The sequence below is a fragment of the Prionailurus bengalensis genome, chromosome E4, assembly GCF_016509475.1.
Source record: "Prionailurus bengalensis isolate Pbe53 chromosome E4, Fcat_Pben_1.1_paternal_pri, whole genome shotgun sequence".
Taxonomy (NCBI): Eukaryota; Metazoa; Chordata; class Mammalia; order Carnivora; family Felidae; genus Prionailurus; species Prionailurus bengalensis.
The window spans coordinates 42,238,103-42,266,101 of record NC_057360.1 but is presented as its reverse complement, the minus strand read 5'-3'; the positions used below and the strand labels follow the sequence as shown (position 1 = coordinate 42,266,101).

The window sequence follows — 27,999 nt, the reverse complement described above, 5'->3', positions numbered from 1 at the left end:
CCCGCCTCCAGGGCTTTCCTCTTCACACTGGGCAGCACCCTGCCCATGCCCTGCGCCTGACCTAGTCTCCCCTCCTTCCTTCTATCTCATCCTCAGGGCACTGTCAGGTCCTGTCTTCTCACCAGGATGAACTCGCTGGTTTCTTGGCAGCTGATGCTTTTCCTCTGTGCCACCTCCTTCAGGGAGACATTTGAAAAGGTGGCACCCGTGGAGAATCCTCTATCTACAGGTATGCGTGGTCTGGGAAGAAGGGTGGGGCAGGGCGGGGACGGGGTGGGGGGTGCACATGAGTTGTCGTAAAATAAGAGTTACCATGGTTCTCAGATTAAAGCTAGTCTATCAATGTGACTTAAACGCTGCCTCTAATGAGAACCTAAGACTAGCACATGCCATTCATTTAGGGGCCGCATCAATCTTGCAAGCAAGGGATGTCTTACTGCTGTTATGGGCATCCGAGGCTGACCCCGGTCAACCACTGAGCTCCTCCTCACGTGTGTTCTCTGCTCTATGCCAACCACCTGTCTGAGCAGATCCATTGGGAAGGAATGTACTATGCAAGCTTTTCTGATCAGTGATCTCAGACCCTGTATGGGGAATTTGGGGGGGGAAAAAAGACCTAAGCAAAAGGACAGGTTGTTAATATCTGTCAACCTTATGAGTTCACTGTGCAACTGATTAGCTGGAGAAACGGAGGCCCAAAGAGGCAAAGAAAACCCCGGAAGTCAATCAAATGCTGCAACAGCCCTGCAGGTGCAGGAACTGCCAAGAGCGTGCCTCTGAGCAGCACGAGCTAGTCCCCGGAACAGGAGTTGTGGGTTTAACACTGCTTGGTGGTCAGTTTCCTGGGCACATGAGATGCGGCTTGGCCTCTCTGGCCTGCGGTAGTTCTCTAGCCATGGAACTTGGAGCGTCCCCTGTACACGTGTGATATCACTGCGCCCATAAGATATCCCAGAGCAAAGAGAAGATGGCCCGGGTGCCCTTGGCCAACAGTGTCTTCTCTCCTGGGATCCACGTGTTCTTTCTGGGTGAGGGAGGCTCCCCCAGAGAATAACCTCACTGCTTTCCCCCCAGGGACATTGACCTGTTGACTCTTTTTGGCAAGTGGCTCTAGGTGAGGCCACACACAGTAGCCTGAGCAGTAATCCTACTGCAGGGATGATGGGTGTCACTGGGAAGAAAGCCATCATCCCTCCCTGCCTCAGCCAGGCCCTAAGCAAGGCGGGAGGGGCCTTCTAGGAAGATTAGCATTAACTCTGAACCACGCCCACACTCCTCTCCTCCAAAGTATGCCAAGGCATTGAGGAGCAGGGCTCAAAGCCAACTACCCCCCCCCCCAACACACCCACTCACACACCAGGCCTCATTTCCACTAATCTCGTGCCACAATTGGCTGGGGTTCCTGTCTACTCAGAGCTAGTTGCACTATTTTACTGCCAAAAATTACAGTGAATTTAACAAGCCTTGCATGTGAAGTGCCTTCCTAATTAGCCTTGTTAGCCCTCAGTGTGAAGGAAAGAGATTATATCTGGGGAGGCAGGGGTGAGCAGGTGAAGGTGACCCAGATAATTTCTCATTCTTCACTGAGCCCTTATGCAGCTTATTAGGGGGTCACACTAACTGGGGGAGAGGTGTGGGGCCCAGTGGTCTTAGCTCTACCCTTGTTTTTGTTAACTACAGACTTTTCATTTGCTCTTATATATTTAACAAGCATTTGAAGCCCTACTACGTGCAGGCGCAGATCACTGTTTCAAGCACTCAGAGAACTGAATGAACACAGCTCCCACCCGCCCCAAGGAGCTCAGTCCAGTGGGGGAGCCTGAGACAGAGACAAGACAGAGGGCCAGGCAGTGAGCCAAGAAATGCCCAACTTGAGTGTCCAACAAATACTGCAGGCTAATTTCCAAGCTCTACCCTGTTTGCTTCCGAACAGGAAGTGATTTAATACAAAAGACATTTAAGATCATTCTGGCAACCATTTGAAACCAAAGCTATGTTGAAAGAGGAGCCAGTGACCTAACCCCCTGGGGGGCTAAGATGGTCTGCATTGGGCTCTGGGCTTCCTAGAGGTCCAGGAATGAAAGGGACCAGGAACTATGAGAGGGAAGCACAGGCTAGGGGTGGGAGCGGGTGTTCCAAAGCCTTCTCTCCTGGCCTCACCTCAACCTCTCCCCGTGGTTCTGCCCTAGGCCAGCGGCTCGGATCCCAGGCCCTCCTGGCCCCGTGGGAGCAGAGCCCGCGATGCGCGGAGAGAAAGCCCGCCGGGGCCCAGCCCAACGCGCGGGGGGCCTCGCTGTGCCCTCCTCCCGAGAGTGCCGCGGGGCCCCAGCGGCCAGGCCTGTGCGCCCCCCGCAGCCGCCTGATCCCCGCCCCGCGGGGCGCGGTGCTGGTTCAGCGGGAGAAGGACCTGTCCGCCTACAACTGGAACTCCTTCGGCCTGCGCTACGGGAAGCGGCAGACCGCGCCTCCCGGAAGCGTCCGCGGGGAGCGCTGCGCTTGGCTGAGCGCCAGGTGCGGGATGGGGGCGGGGGCATGAATTTCAAACCCCAGACTAGGCGTCTGAGCTGAGGGTGGGGGGTGGAGGGTAGGGCAGTGGGAGGGGGACTGGGGCTTCTGTCCTGAAACAATAAAGGAAATGCTGCCCAAACATCCTGAGTGTGATTTGTGGCTAATTTTTGCAAGCAGCGCCGATTAGATAGTTTTCCCTCGCTCCTCAATTGGATTTTTACTGGTTTTAAGATGACTTTAGTCTTATCAAGCTCAGTGCTTTTCAAACTAGAGATATGAAGAACCAGATTGTTTTTCCCCAGTCTGGGGCAGATCACTACTTAAAACACACACACACACACGCGATGAATCGCTGAAAATTTTTAAAATTTTAAAAATAAAGAGAAACCGGAACTGGTTGCTGCTTCAGTGTTTCGGCAACATCAAATTTCTATTAAAATTGCTGCAGCTGTCCTCTTAATTCCTAGACTTAGCTCATTGCCTGCAGGTGACAACATTTCGCAGAGGGGCACGAGCCATGGCCCACACTTTGAGTAGCACTGATCTAGGCCAGGGGAAGACGGCTGAAGCACCTCCTCCTTTCCCAGGGAAGTTTACAGCCAGTTGGACAGCTCGATCTGGAAAATGATGCCAACCACTACCCTTTCCACTGAAGCTTAAAGATCACTCCAGCAACACCCCCCCCCCCCAGACCTCTGCTGGGGCGCTCAGCCCCAAGGCACTGAAGTCTGCATGCAAGAGTGGCCTGGGCCACCCATCCCCCTCCCCCAGGGAAAGCCCTGGATGCGGCCTGTTCTCTACCTGTATCACTTTTCTGCATCCTTGTAACCACCGAGGACACTGGGCATGCAGTATCCCCACTTTCAGGTGAGAACCCTGAGGTTCAGAAAGATACATAACTCACTGAAGGCCTGCAGCCAATGAATGGTGAGCCTAATCAGTCTCCAGACAGCACCTGGCCCCACTTCATGCCGGGAAGGGTTTCCAACTGAGTCGGCCCTGGTGGACATCGAGAAAGGTCAGTCTGCCCTATGGGGACCTTCTTGGAGGCCCCCCAACAGCTGGGGAGTTGGTTTCTGTAGTAAGAAGTAGAGGCTTGTCAGTAGGGAAACTGACAGGAAATCCACACCCTTCTGCCTGCAAGAAAAGCCAGCCCTTTCTGACAGCCTCTGTAGGCTCCTACCCTGCCTGGCCTAGGATGGAAATGCTCTTTCCCAGAAAGACTACGGGGCCACCACCATCCTGAGAAGCGCCACAGCGTTCCACCCATTACAGAAACGAGGACTCCACTGAATGGAGGGCGAACGTGTTGCCATGGCAATGAGACAGGCTGCCATGGGAACACGACAACCTGCCCCACCCCCATCTCTACCCTGAAACCATCTTCCAGGATCTTTCAAATTATCGCTACTGCTGTGAGCTCCTGTCATAGCACGGCATGACAGGGGGATGCTGTTGGTATTTGGAAGGGACTTCTCCCCCCAAACAGCCTAGGCTGCGTCTCTGTACCTCTGGGAAAGGAGTCATAAACTCAACACCTATCTGCTAAGTGAGTTTTCCTACTCTCTGGGCCGTTCCTTTCTCTGATGAAGACCGTGGGTGGGAAGACTGTGAAGGGCCTCTGAAATGTGCTCTTAGGCAGCCCAGTTTTTACAAAATTCACTGCGCTGCCCCCAAACCCTACCTTAAGCCTTAAGTTTAGGCAGATAGGAGCTCGGAGCACACGCGTTGTATGTGTGCACGCGTGCTGCTTCAGGGGCATGGATCTCACCCATAAGAAGTAGGCCTGTGTGGGAGAGGGTGTCGTGTAAGAGGACTAAACATGAACAACTGTGTGCATGTTCATACACATGTGTCTGTGTGACCCTGTGTGGGGTATGGGCCCCTCTAACTAGATTGCAGGCTTTCTCAGCCCCCACTGCTACCCACGTGTCCTTGAGGATGTCTGTCCTGGGTGATTTAGAGGCCCTCCTTCAGCAGGCAGCAGGAGGGGAGCTGGGTCCCATGCTTCTGCCTGAAAGACTTTGGGATTTACAGTTCTTGGCCCTGTGTCTTGGGACAAAGGGATCTCTTTGGTTTCGTGAGGCTCCCAGCCTGACTCCGAACCTGCTCCCCAGATTGGAGGGAGTGTTCAGGGCAGGTTGGAGGCTGTGAGGGGCTATAAACATTCCTGGCCCCAGGGGCTCCCATCTGCCTCTCTAGACTTTCTGGGTGATAGCTAGGGCACCAGGCCCCAAAGACGTGGAGGTGAGCTGCCGCGGCACACTCAAATCCATTCCTCCCTGGGATCTGAATAACCAGGAAGGCCTGGGCATCCCTCACTGGAGGAAGGGAAAGGGGGAGGGTCTCTTCCCAAGTCCCAGCTCCTTTGGGAAGTCTGTTAGCATAGCCGGAAGCTGGTCTCACACCTGCTGTGGAAAGGAAGAGGAGGGCAGGGACATTTCTGCCTCTGGTATTACACTCAATACACTAACAAGAAATGTTTGAGTACCTGCAGTGAGCTAAGCTGCCCCATTTCGTCCTCACAACACCTGCAGGAGGTGGGCAATATTATCCCCATGGTACAAAAGAGAAAGCTGAGGCTGGGAGAGGGGAAGTGGTGTGCCCAAGGTCACACAGCAGGAAACTTACAGAGCCAAGAGGCAGACCCCCACCTGCTAACTGCAGACACCATAGGCTTTCCTTTCTCTCTGGCCCCCCGCTCTGTGTCAGGCCAACCCTTTTCCTGAAAGATTTGTCCTGGGAAGTAGGTCCGGCAGCCGGTGTAACTCTATCCCAATTCCTCTCCAGACTGCTTTCATAACAACACAGGTGAAGTCACCGAGGCCCAGAGCAGGCCTCCTGCCCTTCAACTTCCTGTCAAGGGCCAGGCATCTGAATTTTTCCCCTGTCGTTCTCCTTCTCTAGGGAAGCAGTCTCCCCAGTTCAGACTCACTGGGAGTCAGCGGGAGTGAAGGGGGTCAAGTCCAGGGAGAGCCAGCAAAACGCCTTTCCTTGCCTTCAGTGCCGTCTTCCATTTTAAAGACATCAGAGCCCAGCACGTTTCCACGCTTGGCTCAGAGTAGGGAGCCCAGGGAGGGGGAAGGGGGACAGGACACACAGCCACACCTTCATCCCCTTCTCACATTTTGTTTCTGTTTCCTCTAAAGTTGTCCAATAGAGTCTTAACAGCTGTCCCTTCGATGTATTACCGTCACAAAATGCTAAAAAAAAGTACCACTTTTGACACATTGATGTCTGCTCACTTCCGAAGCCCCTTAAAAGACACCGAAGGAACAGAGGAGCGTGAATTCTCAAGGACAAAGAGAAGGGACAGCAGATGAGAAATGACAACCAGATTTTGAAGATGGAAATTAGAGGGCTTGGCAGAATGAGGGAAGATACAACCTCAAAGCCAGCCAAGGGGTTTACTGATGCACCCCAGGACCCAGTCTCAGGACCGGGAGGTCACTGGGGTGAATCCTGGACTGCAAACAGTGGGGACTGGCTGGAGATCTGTACGTGGAAAAGTCAAACTTTTTGCATCCCGTCTCCCCAGGCGACACAGCCAGGCAAGGTCCAAGAGAGAAGGTCCCAGAGAAAGACCTCAGAGGGGCGCCTGGGTGGCTCAGCTGGGTAAGCCTCTGACTCCTGATTTCGGCTCAGGTCAGGATCTCACAGTTTGTGAGTTGGAGCTCCGTGAGCTCAAGCCCTGAGTCAAGCTTCACTGTGATTACAGAGCCTGCTTACGATTCTCTCTCTCCCTTTCTCTCTGCCCTTACGCACCCCCCCCACACCTTTCTTTCTCAAAATAAATAAATAAACTTAAAAAAAAAAAAGGACCTCAGATACTGACATCGGAGGTGCCTTAGTCCATCCGGGTTGCTATGACAAAATACCACAGGCTGGTGGCTTATAAACAACAGAAACTTGTCCTTCACAGGGCTAGAGGCTGAAGGTCCAAGATCAAAGGGCCCCAGATTCCCTGCTTGGTGAGGGCCCACTTCCTGGTTCCTGAAGGCTATCTTTTCGCTGCATCCACACGTGGTGGGAAGGAGGAGGGGTCTCTCTCTCTCTCTCTCTCTCTCTCTCTCTCTCTCTCTCGTCTCTTTCCTTGGGGGACTAATCCCACTCATGAGGACTCTACCCCCATCTCCTAATCACCTCTCAAAGGCCCCACCTCCAAACACCATCACTTTGGGGGTTAGGATTTCAACATATGGTTTTGACAGGACACAAGCATTCGGTCTACAGGAATGCCCCAGGGAGAAGCCAGCTCAGAACTTCCATCTCGAGAGGGTGGGCCAGCACGAGCCCTGCTATGCACACTGAATCTCTAGGCCACGCCACCTGTCTCTCTCCCTCAACCATGAACCAAGAGCCAAAGCGTTCTAGGGGTTTTGAAGAAAACCTCCAGTCTGGATGCAGACCAAACCAAACAAGCACGAAGAAAACAGACATCATTTTTTTTAAAACCTGGTCTGTAATGAATATCCTCGGGGGGCATAAGAGAAAATTCTGCATCCATAAAGCAAGTAGTAGATGCACTAAACAAAGGAATAATAATCAAAGAATCCGAAAAGGCTCTTGGAAGTAAAAAATATATATACAGGAGAAAAAAACTGTAGAGAAATTGAAGAGTTGGAACCTAGAGTTAAGGACATCTCCTAGAAGGTAGAGGAAAAAGAACTCAGGAGAAGGGCACCTGGCTGGCTCTGTCGGTAAAACATGTGACTCTTGATCTTGGGGTTGTGAGTTTGAGCCCATGCTGGGTATAGAGATTACTTAAAAGTTTACAACACTTATGGGGCACCTGGGTGGCTCAGTCAGTTAAGCGTCTGACTTCGGTTCAAGTCATGATCTCACGGTTCGTGAGTTTGAGCCCCATGTCGGGCTCTGTGCTGACAGCTCAGAGCGTGGAGCCTGTCTTTGGATTCTGTGTCTCCCTCTCTCTCTGCCCCTCCCCAGCTTGTGCTCTCTCTTTCTCTCTCTCTCGCAAAAATAAATTAAAAAAACATTAAAAAATTAAAAAAAAAAGAAGTTAATAGTTGGGTGCTTGTTAATTTAAAAAAAAGTATACAGTATTTAGAAAACAAACAGAAGCTGCAATATGCTATTAATAGGAGATCCAGAAGAGAGAAGAGAACATAGGAGGGAAGAAATGACCAAGGAATCAGTGCAGGACAATTTTCCAGAATGGAAGGAAACGAATTTTCCAGATCGAGGGCATCCTCTGAGTGAGTGCTCAGTACATGAACGGAAGAGACCCAGGCCAGGGACAAAGGAAAAGGTGGCAAAAGCCCACAGAGAGAAATCCACAGGAGAGTCCCGACTCGGTGGCACCAGACTTGTTAAAATCAGAAAAACAACTTCCAACTTCAGAAGGAAAATAAATTTCAGCCTAGAATTTCAGCCTAGAATTCTATTCACACCCAAACTATAAAGAGTAAGAGTGGAATGGAAACATTTGTAGCCATGCCAGGACTGGAAGGGTTTGCTTGTCAAGCACCCTTTCTCAGCAAACTCTGGGAGCACATGCTCTGCTTCAACAAAAGTACAGAGTGAGAAAGAGGCACCCCCCGGAGCCTGGACACAGAAAGCCACAGCCGGGAGCAGCAAGGAGGTCCTCAGCCAACAGCATGTGGCCAGCCTAGGAGCACGGAGCTCCCGGGAGAAAATCCCACTGAACCGTACCTGAACATGGCACCAGGTGGAGATGGGGGTTTGGGGGATCGGGGCAGAATTCCTAGGAAAACAAGGAGTGGGGAAAAGGTGAAGGGGTGGGCAGTGATGAACTTAATGAAAAGCACAGAAAAATTACGGAACTGTAAGCATTATACACTGTGAACCATACTTTAATTATAATCATGTAAACACTGACTTTTGATTTTGCCAAAATCGGAGGGTTGGAGTATAAGACGGAGAAATCTTCATCTGCCATGAGAGAAGATCAATACATAATGTATGAAATTGAAAATCAAGAAATGGAAAGATAAGCATAACCTCGAGAAGAGTCTGAACGACCGGGAGTCAAAGGCGTTGCCTCTGTGCCGCAGGAAAGGGGGTGGGGGGGCTGGGGGCTCAGGGCAGGACTGGAGACTGCTAGGTTTCATTACCAGCCTCTTAGTCCTATTGTTTTTTGTTTTTTTTTTTTAACTAGAGTGTTTATTTTTCTGATAAAAAATAATAGATGGCTGGCTCCGTCCGGAGAGCATGTGATTCTTGATCTCCGGGTTGTGAATTCAAGCCCCACGTTGGGCATAGAGCCTACTTTAAAAAAAAATACCAGATGGGAGGAAGGCAGGAAGGAAAAACAAGAGGGAGGGAGGGACGGAGGGAAAGAGGAAGAAAGGAAGAGGTCCATTTTCTAGGAAATGTGTTCTTGGGATACACTTTCTCTAAGAGCCCTGCCCCACCCCAGCTCTATCCCTGCTGGCCATACCTCCCTGCCCGTCCAAACCACCCCCTGCATCACCACCACCCTCGCCACTCACACTCCACTGAGCTGCTTCACCATCGTACCCTCCTCCGGCAAAGGGATCTCCTAGTTTAAGGTTTTTCGGATAATGTGCCGTTTGGGGGAAAGCAGTTGATTATGTTTCTAGCTTTCGTGCCTCAGCGTTCGGTGTCTGGTCCCACTACGCTGGGTGCATCTCATCTCAGGAACACCCCCTCTGACCAGGGGTCTCCCGCGAGCCCCTGCCCCCGCCAATCCTCGCTTCCCCCTCAGGCCCCCGTAGCTCCCAAGACCTGTGTGATCTGCCTTCCATTTTCCTGGGTCATCTCTTGAGCAGGCCTCAGGGTGGGATCACCCCAACCCTGTGGCTGAATTCCTGTTCCTCCAAGGTCCCCAGAACAAACAGGTTAGGGCACTTGGTTCTCTCCACCCCGGCCCCCGCAGCTCCAAGGTTCTGGTCCCAGCCCTGGTGCCTCCCCCAGAGCTCTCCAACTAATTGCTCCTGGACGACCCACCCACACATGGCAGCCCAGGCTGGTTATTAAACTCCATTCTGGGTCTTTCTTTCCCTCTCAAGGCCCCAGCTGCTCATCTCTGCTGGGCTCAGGGCCTCCATCTGATTGAAAAATTCCTCCGAGGAGCCAGCTGGGGCCCTCCGGGATTGGGGAGTTCAGTATGATGTGGGCAGGAGGTCAGATGGAAGAGAGACAATGTCCATTTTTTTTCCATCTTTTCTCCTGAGTCAGTGTTTGCTCCTTATGGACAGAAGCGGGACCAGCCCGATGCCAATCTCCCCAACTCGAAGGCTCAACGAGGTCAGTTTCTCCCTCCATACCAGTGGGCGTGGCAAGACTTTCCCACTAAACTAACCATGGCCGGGAATAAATCCGTGCTTGGCTCAAAGCAGCAGAAACCAGGCTCTCCGAACCACCAGCCTTGTCTGCCTTCATCCTCAACCCCCACTGGGCACTCCCAGCCTTGGTCACACCACCCGAATCTCCTTGGGATCACTGTCATGGAGCAAAGTGGGATTTGAGACCATTTTTAGAGAAACCCTGGGCACCCTTTGTCTCCTGAGAGATACCGGCCTCCGGAAGACCCGACCCCACCACACACACACCCGGCCGTGGGATCTGACCAGAGGGCCAGGCTCCGGCTGAATTTATGCTTCCCCTGACTGGTTCTCACGTCCGGGGTCTGCCCCACTGGGAAAGGGCAGGTGCAACACGACCCTTCCCCTGGGCCTCTGCCAGCTCCATGACCCTTGACCTCCAGGTGACGCAGCCTGGGCCCTAGACGTACGATCCTGGGGAGCCTCTGTGAGAAACAGTGGACCCTGGGCTGACGGGGGCTTGGGAGATAGGCCGATAAGGGTCCTACCCACTCTCCTTCCCATCCCACAGCCCCGGGCCCTGCACACAGCCCCAGGTCAGAGAGGAGAGACCCTCGTGGTGATTCCGCCTCCGTCTGCATTTTCCCCACAACAGTGGATGTGGTCCAGTAACAGGTCGGGCCACCTGGCAGGGAGTGGGGACACATGGAATCCTAGAAAACCAGTGCTGACTGTCCCAGGGGTGATGCATACCTCCCGGCAGGGCGCTCACTCTTGGGCAACGCCAACTGCTAGACCTTTCTTCCTTGGAACGGAACTGAGCCCGATTCTTTCTCCCTGCCTCTCACCCCCGGGGCCTCGGTTCTGCACTGTGGGGCCGCACAGTCAGGTCTGGCTCTGCTTCCCTCAGAAAATCCTTCCAGGGCCTCGTGGCCTCCTGGGGCTTCTCTCCTGGCTCAGCCTCTGCGTGCAGAGAGCCCTCCAGGAACCTTCAGGTCTTGCTTTCAGGATCTTTGCTCATCCCGACTCCAGACCATCAACCGTCCTGCCTGGTCTCTGGTCTCAGGCTCTTGGGCCTAGGAGTTAAGAAGGGGGGACTGAGGGGAGCCGCGAAAAGGGCAAGGGACAGCCACCCTTCTCCCAGCCTTTGAGCTGCAGTAACCGGGAGAAACCAGGGAGGTTACTATTTCTGGGCTCCGTCACCCTCGCCTCTCCTGGGCCTCCTGGACCACGATTTCACCACGGGGGGGCCTCATGCCCTCAGGAGTCTCTCTCCTGCTGAGGTTATTCACACTCAGTATTCGCCCCTGTGCCCCACTGTGGGTCTGGGCCACGGGAAGTGCTGTGGCAGGCAGGAGACAGGGATGTGGGCAGGGAGGGTACTGGGTCGGAAAGTGCCCAGGGCCACAGGGCACCCAGACCTGTGGGCTGGAAGCCTTGCCCCTGCCCCTGCCTTTGCCACAGAAGATTCTGGTCAACCTAGAGTATACTTGAGGCCCCGGGTGCTCCGTGCAGGGGGTCTAAGCTGCAGCCGGGTGCTGGGCTTCAAAGAGCTCCCTCCCCTACAGAAAGCGCTGTGGGGTGGCCGTGCTCCTGACCGCGCAGCCATAGCTCAGCACCCCCTCTTTTGAATCCCATGGCTCTGCCGGTCACATCTGACACCCACGGCCACACAGAGGGGCCGGGAGTCACAGGCAGAGCGCTCGGCTCTCAGCTCATCCTTCCCCAAGCTCCCTGAAGCCCCCCGCTTCCTCATCTGAACAGTGGGTGCAAGGGCACGTGCTTCCCGAGGCTGCGAGAGAATACAGTCCTTCAGGGCGCAGGGTAGGTGCTCAGTAAAGGGTGCTGCTGTTCCCCGCGTTCAGAGGCCGCCGCAAGGCTGACCCCATCTCCCCACTTGCTTTCTCCCTTGCTCCTGCTCTGGGGTTTGGAGAGTGGGGAGGGAGGCGGTGGTCAGTCACCTGCAATGGCCAGGACAGGTCACAAGCTTGTCAGGGTCTCAGGCAGGGGAGAGGCAGGGAGAAGTGAGATTCCGGGACAGCACACCCCACCCCTTGGTGGCTGGGCGGACCCCCGTGTATCACAGGATATGGTGCAGGGGAGACACAGGGCCCCACTCTGCCTCACCCCAGCTATGAATTAGGACCCGTTGTGTACCCTCCCGGGTCTTGGTTTCCTCCTGTGTTAGAGGAACACTGGTCCACTCGCTTCCCAGGGCTGCCGTGGACATTGGGAGAAGACACTTCTCCCTCCAGGCGCCTGCCTTCGGCCTGGGACCCTCCCGTCCCACTCACTCAACCCTTGTCACCACTGGACGTGCAGGTCCCGCCTCCTTGTTTACCAAAGACTTTGGCTCCTGGCTTACAGCCTTCCCCCACCCCATGCCCTCTGCAGTCTTTCTGGATGACATCACCATCCACGCAGACGGTGACCCGGCCAGCAGCCTGGCCTCTCCGCTCCTCGAGCGCCCTCCATGCAGTGGCCTCGCCCCCACAGCCCTTTCTGGGCCCACGGTCCTCCGCTTCCTTCCTGTTCGTCCGCCCTGTCCTGTCCTGACTTCTTTCCCACATCCACCTTCTAGGACACAGTCTATCATTCAATAACATCTTTGCTGGGCCCCGAAATCCCTTCGGCTCTCCTCTTCGATCAACACGTGTGGCACCACCCCAGCCCTGGATGAAGCCAGCCACACACTGCCGTGCTGTCCCCACCCAAGCAGCCAAGCACTGTGGTGGTGGCGGGGAGGCAGAGAACAGGGCAGACTGGCTTTGGACGACGATGGTGTGATCTCCAGCCATTAAATGCTTAATTCCTACCAGAAAACCCCTGAGATTCCCTGGCCAGCTTCTTCCATCTTTCCATAACCATTGTACACCTTCTCTATTTCTCCACATGCCTCCGAACCCCGCCCCCATCCCCAGCTCTCAGCAGTGGTCCCTGCTCCCCACTTGTCTGAGAAGAGGACAGTCACCGGACAGAAAGGTCCTCGGCCGCCAGCACCTGGTGGCTGTGCATGGGCCCTGCCTTCCTGACTCCCACCTGCTCGGGATCTTACTGCCATGATTATCCCTCCTCTCCCCCGAGTCCTTTCCAGGCCTTTAAATATATTCTCTTCCCTCCCACCATTAGAGGAAGGAGGGAGAGGGGCAGGCAGGGAGAGGAGAGGGAAAACCCTTCACTTTGTCCTCACTCGCCTCCAGCCATCACCTCCTCCTCCGTTATCCCTGGCTTCTCAGAAAGGCTGTCTGGGCTACACCGCCTTCATCTCCCTTCTTCCTCTCATTCTTCCACATTCCCTGTCTGGATTCCCGTCCGTCCGCATCACCCAAACAGCTCCCACTAACAGCACCGATGGCCACATGTCTGCCTTGTAACCCACGTCTTGCCTGACCTCCAAGCAGCCCCTCCCACTGCTCACTCTCGCTGCGTAACCTCCCTTCTCCTTGGGCTTCAGGGACACCGGACGGTTTCCCCCTTCCTCTCTGTCCTCTTCTTTGTGGTCTGTTAGACAGGCCGTTTCTCCACCGCTGGGCCACGGAAGCTGGAGTCCAGGGCTTCCTTGCTCTTTCCCCCCCCTCCCCTCGGCTAATTGTACTCATATCTGTGACATTCATGACCAATGGCAAATAACACATAAATCTTTCACCCAGGTCCACGTGCACCTGCCACTTAATGTCACACCTGGGATATTTCTTTCTTTTTTTTTTTTTATTCCCTGCCCCTGTCTCCACAAAGGAACCCCACACTCAACAGGTCCTCAAACTCATGGTCTCCCCAGACCTCTTTCCCCTCTGGAATCCTGATTCTCTTCCACTTGGTATCACCAGGCATCCAGAAACCTCCCTCTCCTTCACTCCCCATATCTCACCCACGACCTAATTTTATTTCCTCAGTTTTTCTCAATTCCATCCAATCTTTTCTGTCTCCACCACGCCCACCTCCCCTAGTCCAAGCTGGTTCCGGCGCTCTGGCTTCCTAACTGGCACGTGCTACGTGATTCCGGACCATTCCGAAGTCCTTGCTGAGCCACACCGTAGCCGCAATGTCTTTGCAAAACGCCTTCAATTACATCATCATTCCCGTCTTAACCTGTTTACCCATTGTGCTCTCAAGGTAAACACAGTGTGGCGTTCAAGCACTTTCACGGTTGGACGCTCAAGTCACGTAGAGTTCTGGGACACACTGCCTTAGCTTCTAGGCTGACTCCACCCGTTACCGTGGGTGTGATCCTAGACACGCTGCTTTCTGAATCCTCCCATATCTCAGCTTCCTCCTCTGTAAAGTGGAATAACAATAGTACCACTCCATGCAGTTGTTTTGAGGGTCACATGCATTAAGCACCTAGAGTGACACTTGGCGTTAGCTCTTATCACCTCTGCTTCCCAATCTCCTCTCTCACCCCACTTCCTCTGGTCTCTGTCTAGCCACACTGGCTTCTTTTGGCCCTTGTTCTCATCATGCTTCCTCTCTCCACAGGGCCTTTGCACATGCTGCTCCCACCGGGACTCTATTTCTTTCCCTCTTCAGCTATTCGTTGCCTGCCCATGTCACCTTCAGGTCACAACTCCAGTGTCATTTCTTTGGCGATGCCTTCCTGGAGTTCCCTGACTGTGCTGGTCATCATTGTTATTTTACATCTATGTTGTGATGATAACCTATTTCTCCTACAGACTGTAGGACCCACAGGAGCAGAAATGGTATTTATTTTTTGTCACCTTTGTTAATCTCGGCATCTAGAAAAATGTCTGGCAACTAGTAAATGCTCGATGAATACTGTCTAATGAATGAAGAGAACCAAGGTCTATTGGAATGCTTCATAAATCCTCCTCCAATTTGCCAAGACAGACCCCCCCCCCCACTCTGAGGGGTTCTAAAAAGTTTTCCCCCGGGGGCACCTGGGTGGTTAAGCATCCGACCTCAGCTCAGGTCATGATCTCACGGTTGGTGAGTTCGAGCCCTGCATCGGGCTCTGTGCTGACAGCTCGGAGCTGCTTCAGATTCTTGTCTCCTCTCTCTCTGCCCCTCCCCCACTCGCCCTCTGTCTCTCTCAAAAATAAATAAACATGAAAGAAATTTTTTTTAAGTGTTCCCCTTGCCCTCAGATACTTTGTTCACTGCCAACCACAGTGCCTGAAAAATTCTCCAATGAGAGTTTACACCAGGAAATGCCAAATCCTCCTGTCGTGTGGTAAGGGTGTTATAATCCCAGAGGTCCAAGCATACTCATTAGGCAACACGTTAGCAAGAGATTTTAGCTTCTCTAAGTCCTTGCTACTCGCAGCTGGTTGCAGAGGGCAGCACCCTGAAGTCAAAGGACAGAACACTAGCACCCTAGGGCCCACCCAATATCTGTTTCATGCTACAGATTTAGAGACTGAGCCCCAGAGAGGTGGAGGGGTCCAACGTCACTTAGCAAGTTCGTGGTTGAATCAAGACCGGAACCCAGGGGTCCCAGACAACTAGCCCCCAGCTAGTTCCCTAGTTCCTTCAGCTGATAAGTGCGAAGCACCACTTTGGGCAAGAGGCAGAGGCAGGTCTGCGAGGTCACTCTGATACGGCACAGCTGAGGTCCGTGCTCTCCTGGAAGGGCTCGTGTGGCGCCTTGGGAGCCCCCAGCGGAAGGCAGGCAGTTCTGGGCTGAATCAGGACCTGCTTCGTGGAGCAGGTGGTGATATTTGAAATGCGCCCCGAGGCATGAGCAAGGAAAAGCCAGGAGAGGGCATCCTCGCCTGAATAAATAGCACCCCTCCTGGGACTTAGGAGTCAGGTGTGTGTATGGAGAGCTGCCCCAGGTTGTTTGTAAACTACAAGGAAAAGGGAAGGTGGCAGAGACGGGCCCAGAAGGGACTCAGGGCCCCGTGGGAAGGGAAGGAGGAGTTGGAAGACCAGCTCCCCCTCACTCCTGAGGGCTCCCACCCACACGAGGCGAGCTGAGGGTCGACACACACCCCTTCCCCCAGATTCCTGCGTCCAGAGGCCCATACAAGGCGCTTCTCCCCCTGCCGGGCCGTGGTATTCTCCCCCTCCACAGCTGCTGCTAACAGAGGCTTGGAGGGAGGCGGCACAGAGGCCTCTGGGTCTGGCTCTGTCACGAACAAGCCAGGAGGAGTCACCCGTGTTCCAGAAGGGAACTGAGACACAAAGTGGAAGAAGCCGGTCAGGAACACAGCCGAGGTTAACCTAGAGGATGGCACTTGAAGGGTACGGAGGGTGGAGTCTGGCGGGGGAGGTTGGAAACCTACGTTCTGTGCCGGTCTCAGCCCTGACCGTGTTCTGGAACACTGATGTTTCCCATCAGCCTCTGCCTCGGCGGGGGTCGCAGGGCCAGGCCGAGATGGGGCTGCTGGCGTCACTGGGCACAGCATTGCTTTCCCACAGCCCTCCTTTTCCCTGGCTCCTGAGCTCTGCGTCGAAACCTGGTCACCCTTCACCCATCTAGCTCCGTCCCATCGGGGGGATTTATTACTGGCCGCCCTCCATGTGCCCCCGGATAATAAATCAGGGCAGAGCTAAATCTCAACCGTCCCAAGTGTGGAGCGCATAAAAGGAGAAGGGCTCTGGGAAGCCACAAGACTTCTGCAGATTCCCAAGAGAGCCGAGCACCCAGGCGAAGCATGGACCAAGGGAGCAGAATGCCTCGCTGGGGCCTCCTGCTGGTGCTCTGCGGCTCCTGCACCTTCGGTCTCCCCGCAGACTCTGGCGCCTTCAGACGGTAACTCAGGCTGGGGGGCGGGGGCGCAGGGGTTTCCACCTTCCTAACACCCCTGGCTTTCTGATATGGGATGTCCTCCAGTCCTCATGACCAGGGAGGCGCGGGCCCATTCAGAGAGGTGGCTCGGCCGATGTCACAGGGCCGATAGTGGCACACTACCCTAGTGGCCCGAAGGCCACGTCATTTGATCCCTGCCCAGAGCCCTTGCTTCCTGCACAGATCGCCAGGCGAGGCACTCAGATGATTCACACCTGCCCCTTGTTCTCCAGGAGGTCACAGTCTAATTGTTAAGAAGGGGGTGGTATGGTTAAGCCTACCAAGGAAGAACAATTTAGTGGTTAAATACAAGCCTTCTAGAGTTGAATTGTCTTGGCTTAAATCCTGCTCCACTCGCGGAACTAACTAGCTGGGAAAGCATGGGCAAGTTACTTAACCTCTCCAGGTCTCAGTTTACCATTTTTAAAGCAGGGATAATAGCACCTGCTTCACAGGTCTGCTTTGAAGATTGAATGAGAGATATGGAAAGCCCTCAGCCTGATGCCCGAAGGCTGTAAAAACCCAGCTGTTACTAGTCCCACAGGGTGGGTTGTTACAAAAGTTGAAAGAAAGGCTTAAGGCGTGGCCTGAAGGAAGGAGGAGGGAGGCCTAGTAACGCCCACACCCGGTGCCAGGCCCTGTGGGAACTGGGCTCATTAAGTTCCCTGAGTTCACTAAGGCTGAAGGGGGGGGAAGGGGGTGGCTCAGTCGGTTAAGCGCCCAACTTCAGCTCAGGTCAAGAGCTCACAGGTTCCTGAGTTCGAGCCCCGCATCGGGCTCTGTGCTGACAGTCCAGAGCCCGGAGCCCACCTTGGATTCTGTGCCTACCTATCTGCCCCCTCCCCACTCACTCTCTGTCTCTCAAAAAGTGAATAAATGTTAAAAAAAAAAAATACACTTAAAAAAAAAGCTGAAGAAGGGGAGAGGCAGGAGGGAGGGTCTCCAAGAGAAAGGGTTTCAGTGTGGGGAGGGCAGGTGGTGGAACCAGAAGACCTCAAGGTAAGAGCAGGATTTTGTTGCTTTTTAAAGATCTTACTTTATTTTAATTTTTTAATGTTTATTTCTTTCTGAGAGAGACCTAGAATCCGAAGCAGGCTCCAGGCTCTGAGCTGTCAGCACAGAGCCTGATGCGAGGCTCGAACTCACGAACCGCGAGATCATGACCTGAGCTGAATCTTAACTGACTGCACCCCTAAAGATTTTATTTTTAAGTCATCTCTACATCCAGCATGGGGTTCGAACTCACAACCCCAAGATCAAGAGTCACATGCTCCACCGACGGAGGAAGCTGGGTGCCCCTAAGAGGGCAGTCACAGTCCTGGTTGCTAAGCCTATAAAATGTCGAGGATTTCATAGGATCTTTCCACATATCTCCTCTCAAATTCCCCTCCTGACAACCCAGCAGTCCCATTTTACAGGTGAGGACACAGAGGCTCAGGGAGGTCACGTGTAAGAGGCTGAGCCTCAAGACACACTGGGCCTTTTGTTTCCAAAGCCTTTTCACCTGCTTCCAGGCTCCCAGAGAGTAACTGCTAGGGTAGGGGTGCAGGGTGAGAGACCGAGTGCCTGCAGGCAGCCCCCACCCCCAGAGTAAATGTGGAATTGAGGTAAAAACATTCTCCATGTTCTCTTTAAAAAGCCAGGAAGAGGGGCACCTGGGTGGCTCAGTCAGTTAAGTGTCTGACTCTTGATTTCGGCTCAGTTCATGGTCTCATGGTCAGTGAGTTCAAGGCCTATGTTGGGCTCTGTGCGGACAGTGCGGAGCCTGCTGGGGATTCTCCCTCTCCCGCTGCCCCTCCCCCGCTTATGCTCATGCTCAAAAAATAAAATAAATAAAAAGAGAAGAAGAACGGGATTGGGCCAGGAGTGGAGAAAGAGGCTTTTGAAACGCAAAATTTTTCCACCTGCTATTTGCACAGTGTCACGCAAGGCACTTTGGGGGATCTGAACACAGGGCCCCATTCTCAAGGTGCTTTCATTGCCTTCTGCACAGTCTTCACATTTCTTGAGCAGTGGGCAGCTTGTTTAATCTGCACAGTGATTCTCTGAGGCAGGTACTACGGTTTAGTCCATTTTTACAAAGGAGTTGACGGGGGCTCACGAAAGGCCCGGAGAGGTTGGGTTAAGTTGATCCGAATCACACAGTAAGAAAGGGTTTAAACATGTGCCCACGACTGCTGTGTCCTCACCACCAGACGGCACCACCTCCAGGAGCATTAGGCTGTGCAGTGCAGGCTGCGAGCACCCGAGGAAAAATGGAGCCGGAGCCCAAGCAGAGGTGGGGCCAGTGTGAACTGGAGTTCCTGGGGCAAGCTTCTGGAGGTTGGATGCATGCTGGGCTTAGAAGAATGGAGAGCTGGGGGCGAGGAAGGGACCTTCTGAAAGGAGAATGGGACATGTTAGGGTCCAGGGCAGAGGCTGTTCAGAGTAAATAGTAGAAACGGCACCCTCTTGGGGATCAAGCCTTCTCTGCCCTTCCATTTTCCCATCTGTAAACATGGGAATAAAACCTCACCCACGCCAGGGGATGGCTGAGAATAAGGTCATAATTGTGAAACGACTTTGTGAACAGCAAACTGTGACACAACGGTGATAAGTCATTTCTGTTGATATGAGGCTGGCTGGCAGGAAAGCTGCATTCGCATAAGGGGGTCCAAGAGTGCCGGGTGCGAGGAGGGAAGGGCCGTACAGGGAGACCAGCAGCTAGAAAAGAAGACGGGTTCTCCATAAACTGGGCTGCAATCCCAGAACCCCCTGGCCAACAGCTAGGGACATCTCCCCTCGAGCTTCTGCAAAGAGGTTTCCCATGGGAGCCCTGGGGACACTCTCTGGGAAACAAGTCCAAAGACGCCGCTTTGAGTCCCTGCTCCATCCACAACCCTGTGAGCCTCTGCTTCCTCATCGAAATTTTTTCAAATGGTTATTTTTCAGAGACAGAGGCAGAGCATGAGGGGGGAGGGGCAGAGAGAGAGGGAGACACAGAATCCAAAGCAGGCTCCAGGCTCTGGGCTGTCGGCACAGAGCCCGACGCAGGGCTCGAACTTGTGAACCCTGAGATCATGGCCTACACCGAAGTCGGATACTTAACCGACTGAGCCGCCAATGTGCCCTGTCTGCTTTCCTCATCATTACCTGAGGATAAGGATGGCTGGCCTACGGTCGAGGGCTATGTGGAGGGTGTATAGTGTTTGAAACTGACCAGGTGGCCCCTCAGTATGTTTTACCGGCCCCCACCCAGCCCCAGGGTCTTTAATTCTGCCTCCCAAAGCTGATAGGCGCGTGTCAGGGAAAGGAGCTGAAGGACTGGGACTCAGGCTCAAGAAGTCACATCTTTCCACGGGCAGGGGGGCACAGTTACTCTGGACATGCCGGTTGCTCTCCCCACCCCACCCATTCAGTCCCAAGGTTCCAGCCCACAGCCCTGGCTGGGTGTCTACCCTGGCCTGGCATCCTGGAGCCCCGGCAGGCTGCTGTGGGCGCCTGCTGCCACCTACAGGCCTCACACGGCACTGCCCGGTCCTGTCCAGCCTTGAGGGGAGCGTCCCAGCCTTCATCTTAGAGGGGATGTCGCTGTTGCGTTTCCTCCTCTGTCTCCTTGCCTGCCGGAGCTCCTTGAAGGCAGTGATTTTTTTTTTTAAGTTTATTTACTTGGGGGAGGGGAGGGGCAAAGAGAGAGGGAGGGAGAGAATCCCAAGCAGGCTCCACGCTGTCCATGAAGAACCCCATGCAGGGCTCTATCTCGTGGTTGGTGACCTGAGCTGAAATCAGGAGTCAGAAGCTTAACCAACTGAGCCACCCAGGCACCCCACTGATGATCTTTATGTTTCTATCTCTAGTATCCACTGGAGTGCAGGCACAGAGTAGGTGTTCGACCTGTAATTATGAAAGGAAGGAAGGAATGAACGAATGGCCTCGTAGTGATAGGGATCAGAACTAGACAACAGAAGGAGGTGTGTTAAGGATTATTTAATGCCAGTGCAGCTGACTCAACGAGCCTTGCGAATTCTCCTTGAGAGGCCTTAGGGCACAAGAGTGATTCTCAGGTGTCTAGGCTAGATTAGGGAGAATTGTACCAGAAGCTTCAGGACTGTGTACCACTGTTATGAGGGAGTACAGAGCTCTTCTGTTTTTTTCTTCCCTCACCCCGGGTCAGGATCTTCCTCAAGAAAATGCCTTCGATCCGGGAAAGCCTGAAGGAGCGAGGCGTGGACGTAGCCAGGCTTGGTGCTGAGTGGAGCCAGTTCACCAAGAGATTCTCCTTTGGCAACAGCACGTCCCCTGTGGTCCTCACCAACTACCTGGATGTGAGCGCCCCTGCTTTTTCCGTCTCCTTTCTCTTTCTGGGGCCCAAGGCTCTCTTTGCTCTTTCCATGCTGCCTATGACTGAGTTGCCGAGATGCACAAAGTGCCCTATAAAACTCCCATTTCAGAGCTAGAAAGGTTGAGCCACAGAGGGCAGAAAGGAGCCCAGAGGCAGAGTTAGGTCTGGAACTCAGGAATCCAGGCTCTGGGTTTCAAGGTGGGCAGGGTGGGTATGTGACCTCAGATGCGGGTTTCTGTGACTGGGCTCTGCACGGCGTGCCTGCTTATTGCATGCAGCCCTTATAATAAGCGCGCAGCTTATTAGCCGCCCTTCGAGGGGCGGGGCATCATCTTCATTTTCAGTATTCTTCTTTTGCCCTCTTGTCTCACTTCCAGGGAAGTCCTAAGACAGTGCTAAGGGTCCCACCCGGGCCCTGCTGGAAAAGGGAAACCCGGGGCGGTTGTCTGATCTACCTAATCTCACCCCAGGTGCCCAAGGGGGTATCCAGCAAAGCCCCAAGCTTCCCCGCGCCTCCAGCTGCCTCTTTCCTTTCACCCCCACAGACCCAGTACTATGGCGAGATCGGCATTGGCACCCCACCCCAGACCTTCAAAGTCATCTTCGACACAGGCTCAGCCAACCTCTGGGTGCCCTCCACCAAGTGCAGCCCTCTCTACACAGCATGTGGTGAGCACCCCCCTCTCCACACGCCTACAGGACCTCACCCCGAGCCCCCTGCCCCACTTGGCCGGGCCTGCCTCACACCCTCTGCTACCAATTGAGCTATTTCCTCCCTGCTTCTGCTCCTGTTGCCCCCGAGAGGAGAGATGACAATGTCCCCCATTTTCCCGATACGGCCGCCAAGGTAAAATGGCGGCATTAGAAGTCCCCAGCTCACCCAGAAGTCCACTTCTCACCTTTCCTGAGATTGGGGCCAAATCCTCAGACCCACCCCAGGCTCTCAGGGTCTTCCACGCCCTTCCTTAGTCAACAGCCTCTTCTCAAGAGCTTACTGGAACCACAATCTTCTCCTCATCCCTGCCTCAGAATCACTGTGGAATGCTTGACTGGAGACAAAATTCTCAGAGATCTGGGCACGTGACAGGGGCCCAAGAAACACACTCCTTGATTGATGAAACACGTTTTCAAGCCTCCCACCTCAGGGCCTCCCCGCCCCTTCACAGAAGTCCTCAACCACAGGGGGCCACGCCCACAGGCACCTGCCTCCCAGCCCCCCTGCCGGGCCTCTCTTGAACAGACCTGAGCCTATATCCCTCTGCCAGAGATTCACAGCCTCTACGACTCTTCGGAATCCTCCAGCTACATGGAGAATGGGACGGCATTCACCATCCACTACGGATCTGGGAAGGTCAAAGGTTTCCTGAGCCAGGACGAGGTGACTGTACGTGGGAATGCCTCTGCCCTTCTGGTCCCAGACCTCCCCTGCCACTGGAGGGCCCATACTTGGAGGGGGGCGGGGGGTACAGTTCAGTCCACCTTAGAGCCTGGGCAATTGAGGAACACCCTGCCTTGCTGCAAAGAAGCAGGGCCTGGGACAGAGCGAGCCTGAGCTCCTGGGTCCACACTGGGTGATTTATGGAAGCTTTTACGTGTAACTCACGTGAGAGCTTAGCCGGAGCCCCACAGCCTCCTGTCAGCTAACCTGCCTGAGGTCACCCAGCTCCGACTGGGCCCTTCACAAGACCCCAGACTGAAATCAGAGTCGGTGTCAGGGTCAGCAGTACTGGTTTCATTATGGCCAGAGTTAGTTTGGGGGTCAGGCATAGGTTCTAAGATCCTAGTTGAGGTTAGAGTTTAGGATTAAGGTCAGGGCTTGGTTTTCTTTTCCATCTGGCTTGCCTCGGACCCTTTCCATTCTGGGAGTTACTCCAGCCCCTGCTCTAAGCTATGGGAAGGGTACACATGGAACATGAGAGGCCCGTTGTCTGGGAAACCAGGGGAGAAGGTCTGGCTGGGCTGGAGAAATCCTTACCCATAGTGGGGGTGAGGAACTGAGACCCAGTCCTGCCAGTGTGGAAGCTGGGCCCCTGGGGAGAGGGTGTGAGAGCTCCTGGCACCTTGGTGGTTACTGATTGTCAGTACCCCTTTCCAGGTCCTGGGCAACCCCACAGCCTGCATGTGTATTAGAAGAGAGGATATGTGTGGGGGGTTGATAAAATGGTCTTATCCCCAGTTTCTCTACCCTAGGGGATGTGGGTCCTTGACTCCCCCCTGGCCAGCGGGGGAGGCAGTAGGCTTGGTCTCCTCCGGTCCTTCCTCCCACAGGTGGGCGGAATCACAGTGACACAGACGTTTGGAGAGGTCACAGAGCTGCCCCTGATACCCTTCATGCTGGCCAAGTTTGATGGGATTCTGGGCATGGGCTTCCCTGCACAGGCTGTTGGCGGGGTTACCCCTGTCTTTGACCACATCCTCTCCCAAGGGGTGCTAAAGGAGGATGTCTTCTCTGTCTACTACAGCAGGTGAGGCTGGGGCTTCAGGGGCTGAGGCAGGGGTGGCGGAGGGTATCAGGAGAGCTGGGAGAGCAAGAGGAGAGTTGGGACTGGGATGTTTCTGGGTTCCTGATTAGGTGGTATTCAAGCCGTATGTGGAGCTCCACCAGCCAATATGGAAGTCACTACTTAAATTGAAATTAATTAAAATTTAATAAAATTTAAGTCTTTAGTCACACTAGCCCCATGTCCAGTGCTCGGCAGCCACAGTGACTATGGCTACATATTGGATAGAAGATAACAGAACATTTCCAGCATTGCAGCAAGTCCTGTCAGCACTCTCTAGAACAAGAGGAAAATGCAGGGTGGGGGTGATGGAAAATAAAGCACTATTGGGACCTGGGACCCTCCCTGTGACAGACCACACAGAAAGCTGGCTTTATTCATCAATCCCTTCATTTATTTGCTCACTCGTTGATTCAACAAATATGGCGTGCTTATGTGCCAAGCACCGTGGGAGGTTCTGGGGTGCAGCCGTGAACACCGCGTCCAAAAAGAGTCCCTGCCCTCACAGAGCCTACAGTCAGGAAGGAAGACGGGAAACATTACAACGTGACAAGCAACAGGACAGGGGGCCTGGGGCTTGAAGCCCATGGGTGCCTTTCAGCTCTAGGCTGAGCTTGTGCGTGGTTGGGCCAGCCTGGGGGAAGCCACTGTGAGCTCTCGCTGCAGGGTTGTGATCTGCTCCAAGCTGTGGGTCTGGGGAGACCGGGAGAGCTGGAGGCGAGGGAGGTGAGGGTGGAGGGAGGGTCAAGGTCGGAAGAAATTGCACAGGTAAAATGGAGAAGAAGGAAGGAAGAAAAAGAAAACGGGAGGCATTGAGCAGAGGCCACCGGCTGGCTCTGGGGCAGCGTCCTCGGGAAGAGCTGTTGTTGAGCTGGAGCACGGCCAGATGGTGACCAGTGGAGAGGTAGATGTGGGCGTCAGGAAGCAAAGGGCAGGTGTAGAGTGCCCTGAGAGATCAGACAGGGGAGCGTCAGGAGGGGTGCAGGCTGAGATGCAGAGGGAAGCGGAGACGAGAAGGGTGGGTGTTTTAAAATGCTAGAGGAGGCACGAGCATGCTTGCAGGTGGAGGAGGAAGCCAATGGAAAGAGGGAGAGAGATTGAAACTGGAAAACGGAGGAGCTGAGGGCACAGGAGCCTGGCAGCCGCAGGAGGGAGAAGAATCCAACAAACAGGAAGAAGGCGGGCCTTGTTGAGAAGAGGGCCTGCGTCTTCCTCGACCCTGGGGCAAGAAGGAAGGAACAGGCAGGGGGATCTTGAAATGTTGGCAGAGGGGCAGCGGGGGCAGGTGCTATAGCACACGCGCATACGTACTGAGTGTGTAAGAGGGCAATGCATTGCACCGGCCCGCATAACGTGTGCGCACCTAAACCGCCTGCACACGTATGCTGGGAAACCCAGCCCACGTGTGCACCCTGGAAACCAGCCCGAGGGGAGGCCCCGCGCGGTGGGAGGCGTTGTGCGCTGGGAGGAGAGGAAAGCAAGGGAGTCCGCTTTGGACTGGGCACCAATCGCCCCCCACACCACCCGGGGGACTTCCGGCAAGTGACTTCACCTCTTGGTGAGTCCAGCTCCTAAAGGGTAAAAAAGAGGGCATAACACCCACCCTGGCCAACAACAGGCTGGCGAGGCCCACCTGCAACAGAGACCTCATTTCTGCTCTCTCTTTCTCTGCAGAAATTCCAAGTAAGGAGCTGAAACCCACCCCACCACTCCGCCTCGCCTCACATGGCCCTGACCCTCCTGAACACCCCGTCCAGATTCACATACGCCACCAACCCACCAGCCCAAACTCACCTCCGCAGGCCCAGGCTCTGCCAGATGCCTAAGTTTTCCACCCCTCCTTCCAGCTTGCCTCCTGCCCCTTGCCCACCCCCCACCCAGCAGGTCCCGGAGACCACCCCACCCACGCACCTGTTCAACCTGCAGCAACTCAAACCCAAGTTGGGAGCGGGGTGAGGGGTGGGGGATTCTCATCTTGCTCTCGACTCACTGTCCTTGCGCCTGTTCCTTTGCCGTGACCTTGCTGGGGATGTTTTATCGGATGCAGCTGGACTATTCTGGAACCACCTCTGGTTGGGCTTGGGGAGGGGCGAGAACAGTGGAGACGTGTTTCTGCAGCTTCCCAGCCTTGCTATCCTTTCCGCCTTCCTCTGCCCCCCACCCCTGTATCCGTGCCCAACATCCCTTGTTGCTGGGGTGCTGGGGCTCAGAGGTCACGGATCTTCAAGAGCTCTGATCCTTCCTTTAGGAATTCCCACTTGCTCGGAGGAGAGGTTGTGTTGGGAGGCAGCGACCCCCAGTATTACCAAGGGAACTTCCACTACGTGAGCGTCAGCAAGACGGGCTCCTGGCAGATCAAAATGAAAGGGTCAGGAACCCTCAACCCGCCCCGCTCTCCCAAAATGCTGCTGCCGGGGGAGGGTGGGAGTGGGATGGGGTACTGTCGCCATCTTGTCCTCTCTCCTAATGCAGTCACTTCTTAAGGCCCAGCCAACGTTTGCTGAGTGCTCTGTCCAGGGATGGGGAACGTGGAGATATGAAAAACAGAGGGGGGAGGGGCTACGGAGAGGAGGCGGCGGTCACCAGGCCACGTGCTGAGGGAGGGGACCGGCACCTTTCCTCCTCCAGGGCATCACTGGGACCACCAGCACGGGCCTCCTGTCACCTGCCTCGCTCAGGGAAGCTTGGCGGCCTGGTGGCGTCCCATCAGCCTTCCGTCTGTCTCACTCTCTGGCCTCCCTCAGGGTGTCGGTGAGGTCGGCCACCGTGGTCTGTGAGGAGGGCTGCATGGTCGTGGTGGATACTGGCGCATCCTACATCTCGGGTCCCACCAGCTCCCTGAGGCTGCTCATGGAGACCTTGGGGGCCAAGGAGCTGAGCACAAACGAAGTAAGAAGCTGGGGCAAGCGGGGGCACCCGAGGCTGCGGGAGCATCGCCTGATCAGGCCCCCCCAAATTACCGCAGGGGGCATCAGGTCCCAAAGGGGGCCGCTTCGGGCCTTGCCCTCCTCTCCTCTCTTGCCACGTGTGACTTGGTGTCCCCTAGGGAGAAGGCGGGCCACGTGCGCAGCCCTCTCCAGCAGAGGAGCCCAGCCACAGGCACAGGGCTGTGTCTGCCCCGGGGGCTTCCCACACTCACAGGGCTCCCTTAACCTTCCCCTCAGTACGTCGTGAACTGCAAGCAGGTGCCTACGCTCCCGGACATCTCCTTCCAGCTTGGAGGCAGAGCCTACACGCTCACCAGCGCGGACTATGTGTTAAAGGTGAGGCTCCAGGCGGCCCCTCGACCACAGGGAGGACGGGTGGGCAGGGGCCCTCTAAAAGGGACAAGTCTTTATGCATAGATCCCATGCTCAGTCGGTGCTTCTCGAGCTTAGCTACATATTAGAGTCACCTGGAAGCTTTTTTTTTTTTTTTAACTATTTTTATTGAAATTCAAGTTAGTTAACATACAGTGTAGTCTTGGCGTCGGGAGATTCACCTCTTACAAATGGCATCCAGTGCTCATCCAGAAAAGCGGCCTCCTTAATGCCCCTCACCCATTTAACCCATCCCCCCCCCACCCACTGAGTCAGCTGGAAACCTTAAAAATCCCAGTAACAAGCCACATCCCCTACCTATTAAATCAGAACCCCTAGGGGCACCTGGGGTCCGTGTTTTCAAAACTCCCCGGTGATTCCAATAGGCAGCCAGGTTTGGGAATCACTGTGCTCATCCCCTTGTCTCCATCCTGTCAGCAAATGCCCCCAGTAATAGTGTGCTCCTATGCTCTTATGCCCTTCTTATGCTCAACAGATTTAGGGCAGTTAAACACAGTAACTTGCCTAGGACCAGAAGTTCTGCCGGGCTGTAAGCTCTTGAAGGTCTCACAGTGTATGGTTTAGCTAGGTACCTGCATCCAGGAGGATGTATGGTGGGGTGAAAGGCCAATGGAGGCCCAGGATGCATGGGGGACGGAGGGGGTTGTCACTGAGGATGGCTGCTGGGGTCAGGCAAGGCCAAGGGACGAGAATGGTAATGTGCCAGGCAGTAGGGAAAACCCTCTTGCTTCCTGCCAGGATCCCTACGGTAATGATGGCCTGTGCACTCTGGCCCTCCATGGTCTGGATGTCCCACCGCCCACTGGGCCTGTCTGGGTCCTGGGCGCCAGCTTCATCCGCAAATTCTACACGGAGTTTGATCGCCATAACAACCGCATTGGCTTTGCCTTGGCCCGCTGAGGCCCTCTGCTGCCCCGGTTGGACCCTGCCTTCAGCCCTAGCCTGGAGCTAGAGCACTCTCTTGGACACTCCCCTGCCTGTGCCTGTGCTCTCACGCAGGGGCGTGGGGTGTAGAGCTCCTTCCTCCCAGACGCTCACCCTGCCTCCAGCATCAGCTCTTCCCTGCTTTGAGAACAAACAGAAGAATAAAGACTTCATGTTCACAACCTCGTTGCACCTGGATTCACTGGGGTCTGAAATGAGAGGCGCAGCCGTGTATCATGTGCAGACAGGAATGTGACACCAAAAGACAGACTACGCACTCACCTGCACGCACAGGCTCCTGCGTGCAGGGCCGATGCCATTCATCCCCGCTCAGGTGGAGTTATTCGCAGGCAGTCGTTTGCTCCCTCCGACCCCTGCAGGTCCAGGGCTAATGCCGTGCTGGTAGATT

General features: G+C 54.6%; 2 protein-coding genes across 3 annotated transcripts; both read left to right on the top strand.

Annotated features, from left to right (window-relative positions):
* The first annotated feature begins 1 nt into the window (after window position 1).
* Window positions 2-2,536, top strand: KISS1 (KiSS-1 metastasis suppressor). Its single transcript, XM_043568380.1, has 2 exons — window positions 2-229; window positions 2,190-2,536. The coding sequence occupies exons 1-2, from the start codon at window positions 127-129 to the stop codon at window positions 2,534-2,536; spliced, it is 450 nt and encodes a 149-aa protein (XP_043424315.1). The 5' UTR covers window positions 2-126.
* A 13,642-nt stretch (window positions 2,537-16,178) lies between these two features.
* REN (renin) lies at window positions 16,179-27,772 on the top strand. Of its 2 annotated transcripts, XM_043567988.1 has the most exons (10): window positions 16,179-16,488; window positions 20,678-20,828; window positions 21,391-21,514; window positions 22,111-22,229; window positions 23,114-23,310; window positions 25,021-25,029; window positions 25,595-25,714; window positions 26,091-26,235; window positions 26,511-26,609; window positions 27,405-27,772. In XM_043567988.1, exons 1-10 carry the CDS (start codon window positions 16,391-16,393, stop codon window positions 27,564-27,566), a joined length of 1,224 nt encoding a protein of 407 aa, XP_043423923.1. In that variant the 5' UTR covers window positions 16,179-16,390; the 3' UTR covers window positions 27,567-27,772. The 2 variants fall into 2 exon arrangements, with proteins under 2 accessions (XP_043423923.1, XP_043423924.1); XM_043567989.1 differs by lacking the exon at window positions 25,021-25,029.
* The last annotated feature ends 227 nt before the right edge of the window (window positions 27,773-27,999 follow it).

Excerpts from the sequence above, each read along its gene's own strand:
- KISS1 (XM_043568380.1), top strand. The coding sequence starts at position 127 with ATGAACTCGCTGGTTTCTTGGCAGCTGATGCTTTTCCTCTGTGCCACC. Across the intron at positions 230-2,189 it reads GGAGAATCCTCTATCTACAG|GCCAGCGGCTCGGATCCCAG; the intron begins GTATGCGTGGTC and ends GTTCTGCCCTAG.
- REN (XM_043567988.1), top strand. The coding sequence starts at position 16,391 with ATGGACCAAGGGAGCAGAATGCCTCGCTGGGGCCTCCTGCTGGTGCTC. Across the intron at positions 16,489-20,677 it reads GACTCTGGCGCCTTCAGACG|GATCTTCCTCAAGAAAATGC; the intron begins GTAACTCAGGCT and ends ACCCCGGGTCAG. Across the intron at positions 22,230-23,113 it reads TGAGCCAGGACGAGGTGACT|GTGGGCGGAATCACAGTGAC; the intron begins GTACGTGGGAAT and ends TTCCTCCCACAG.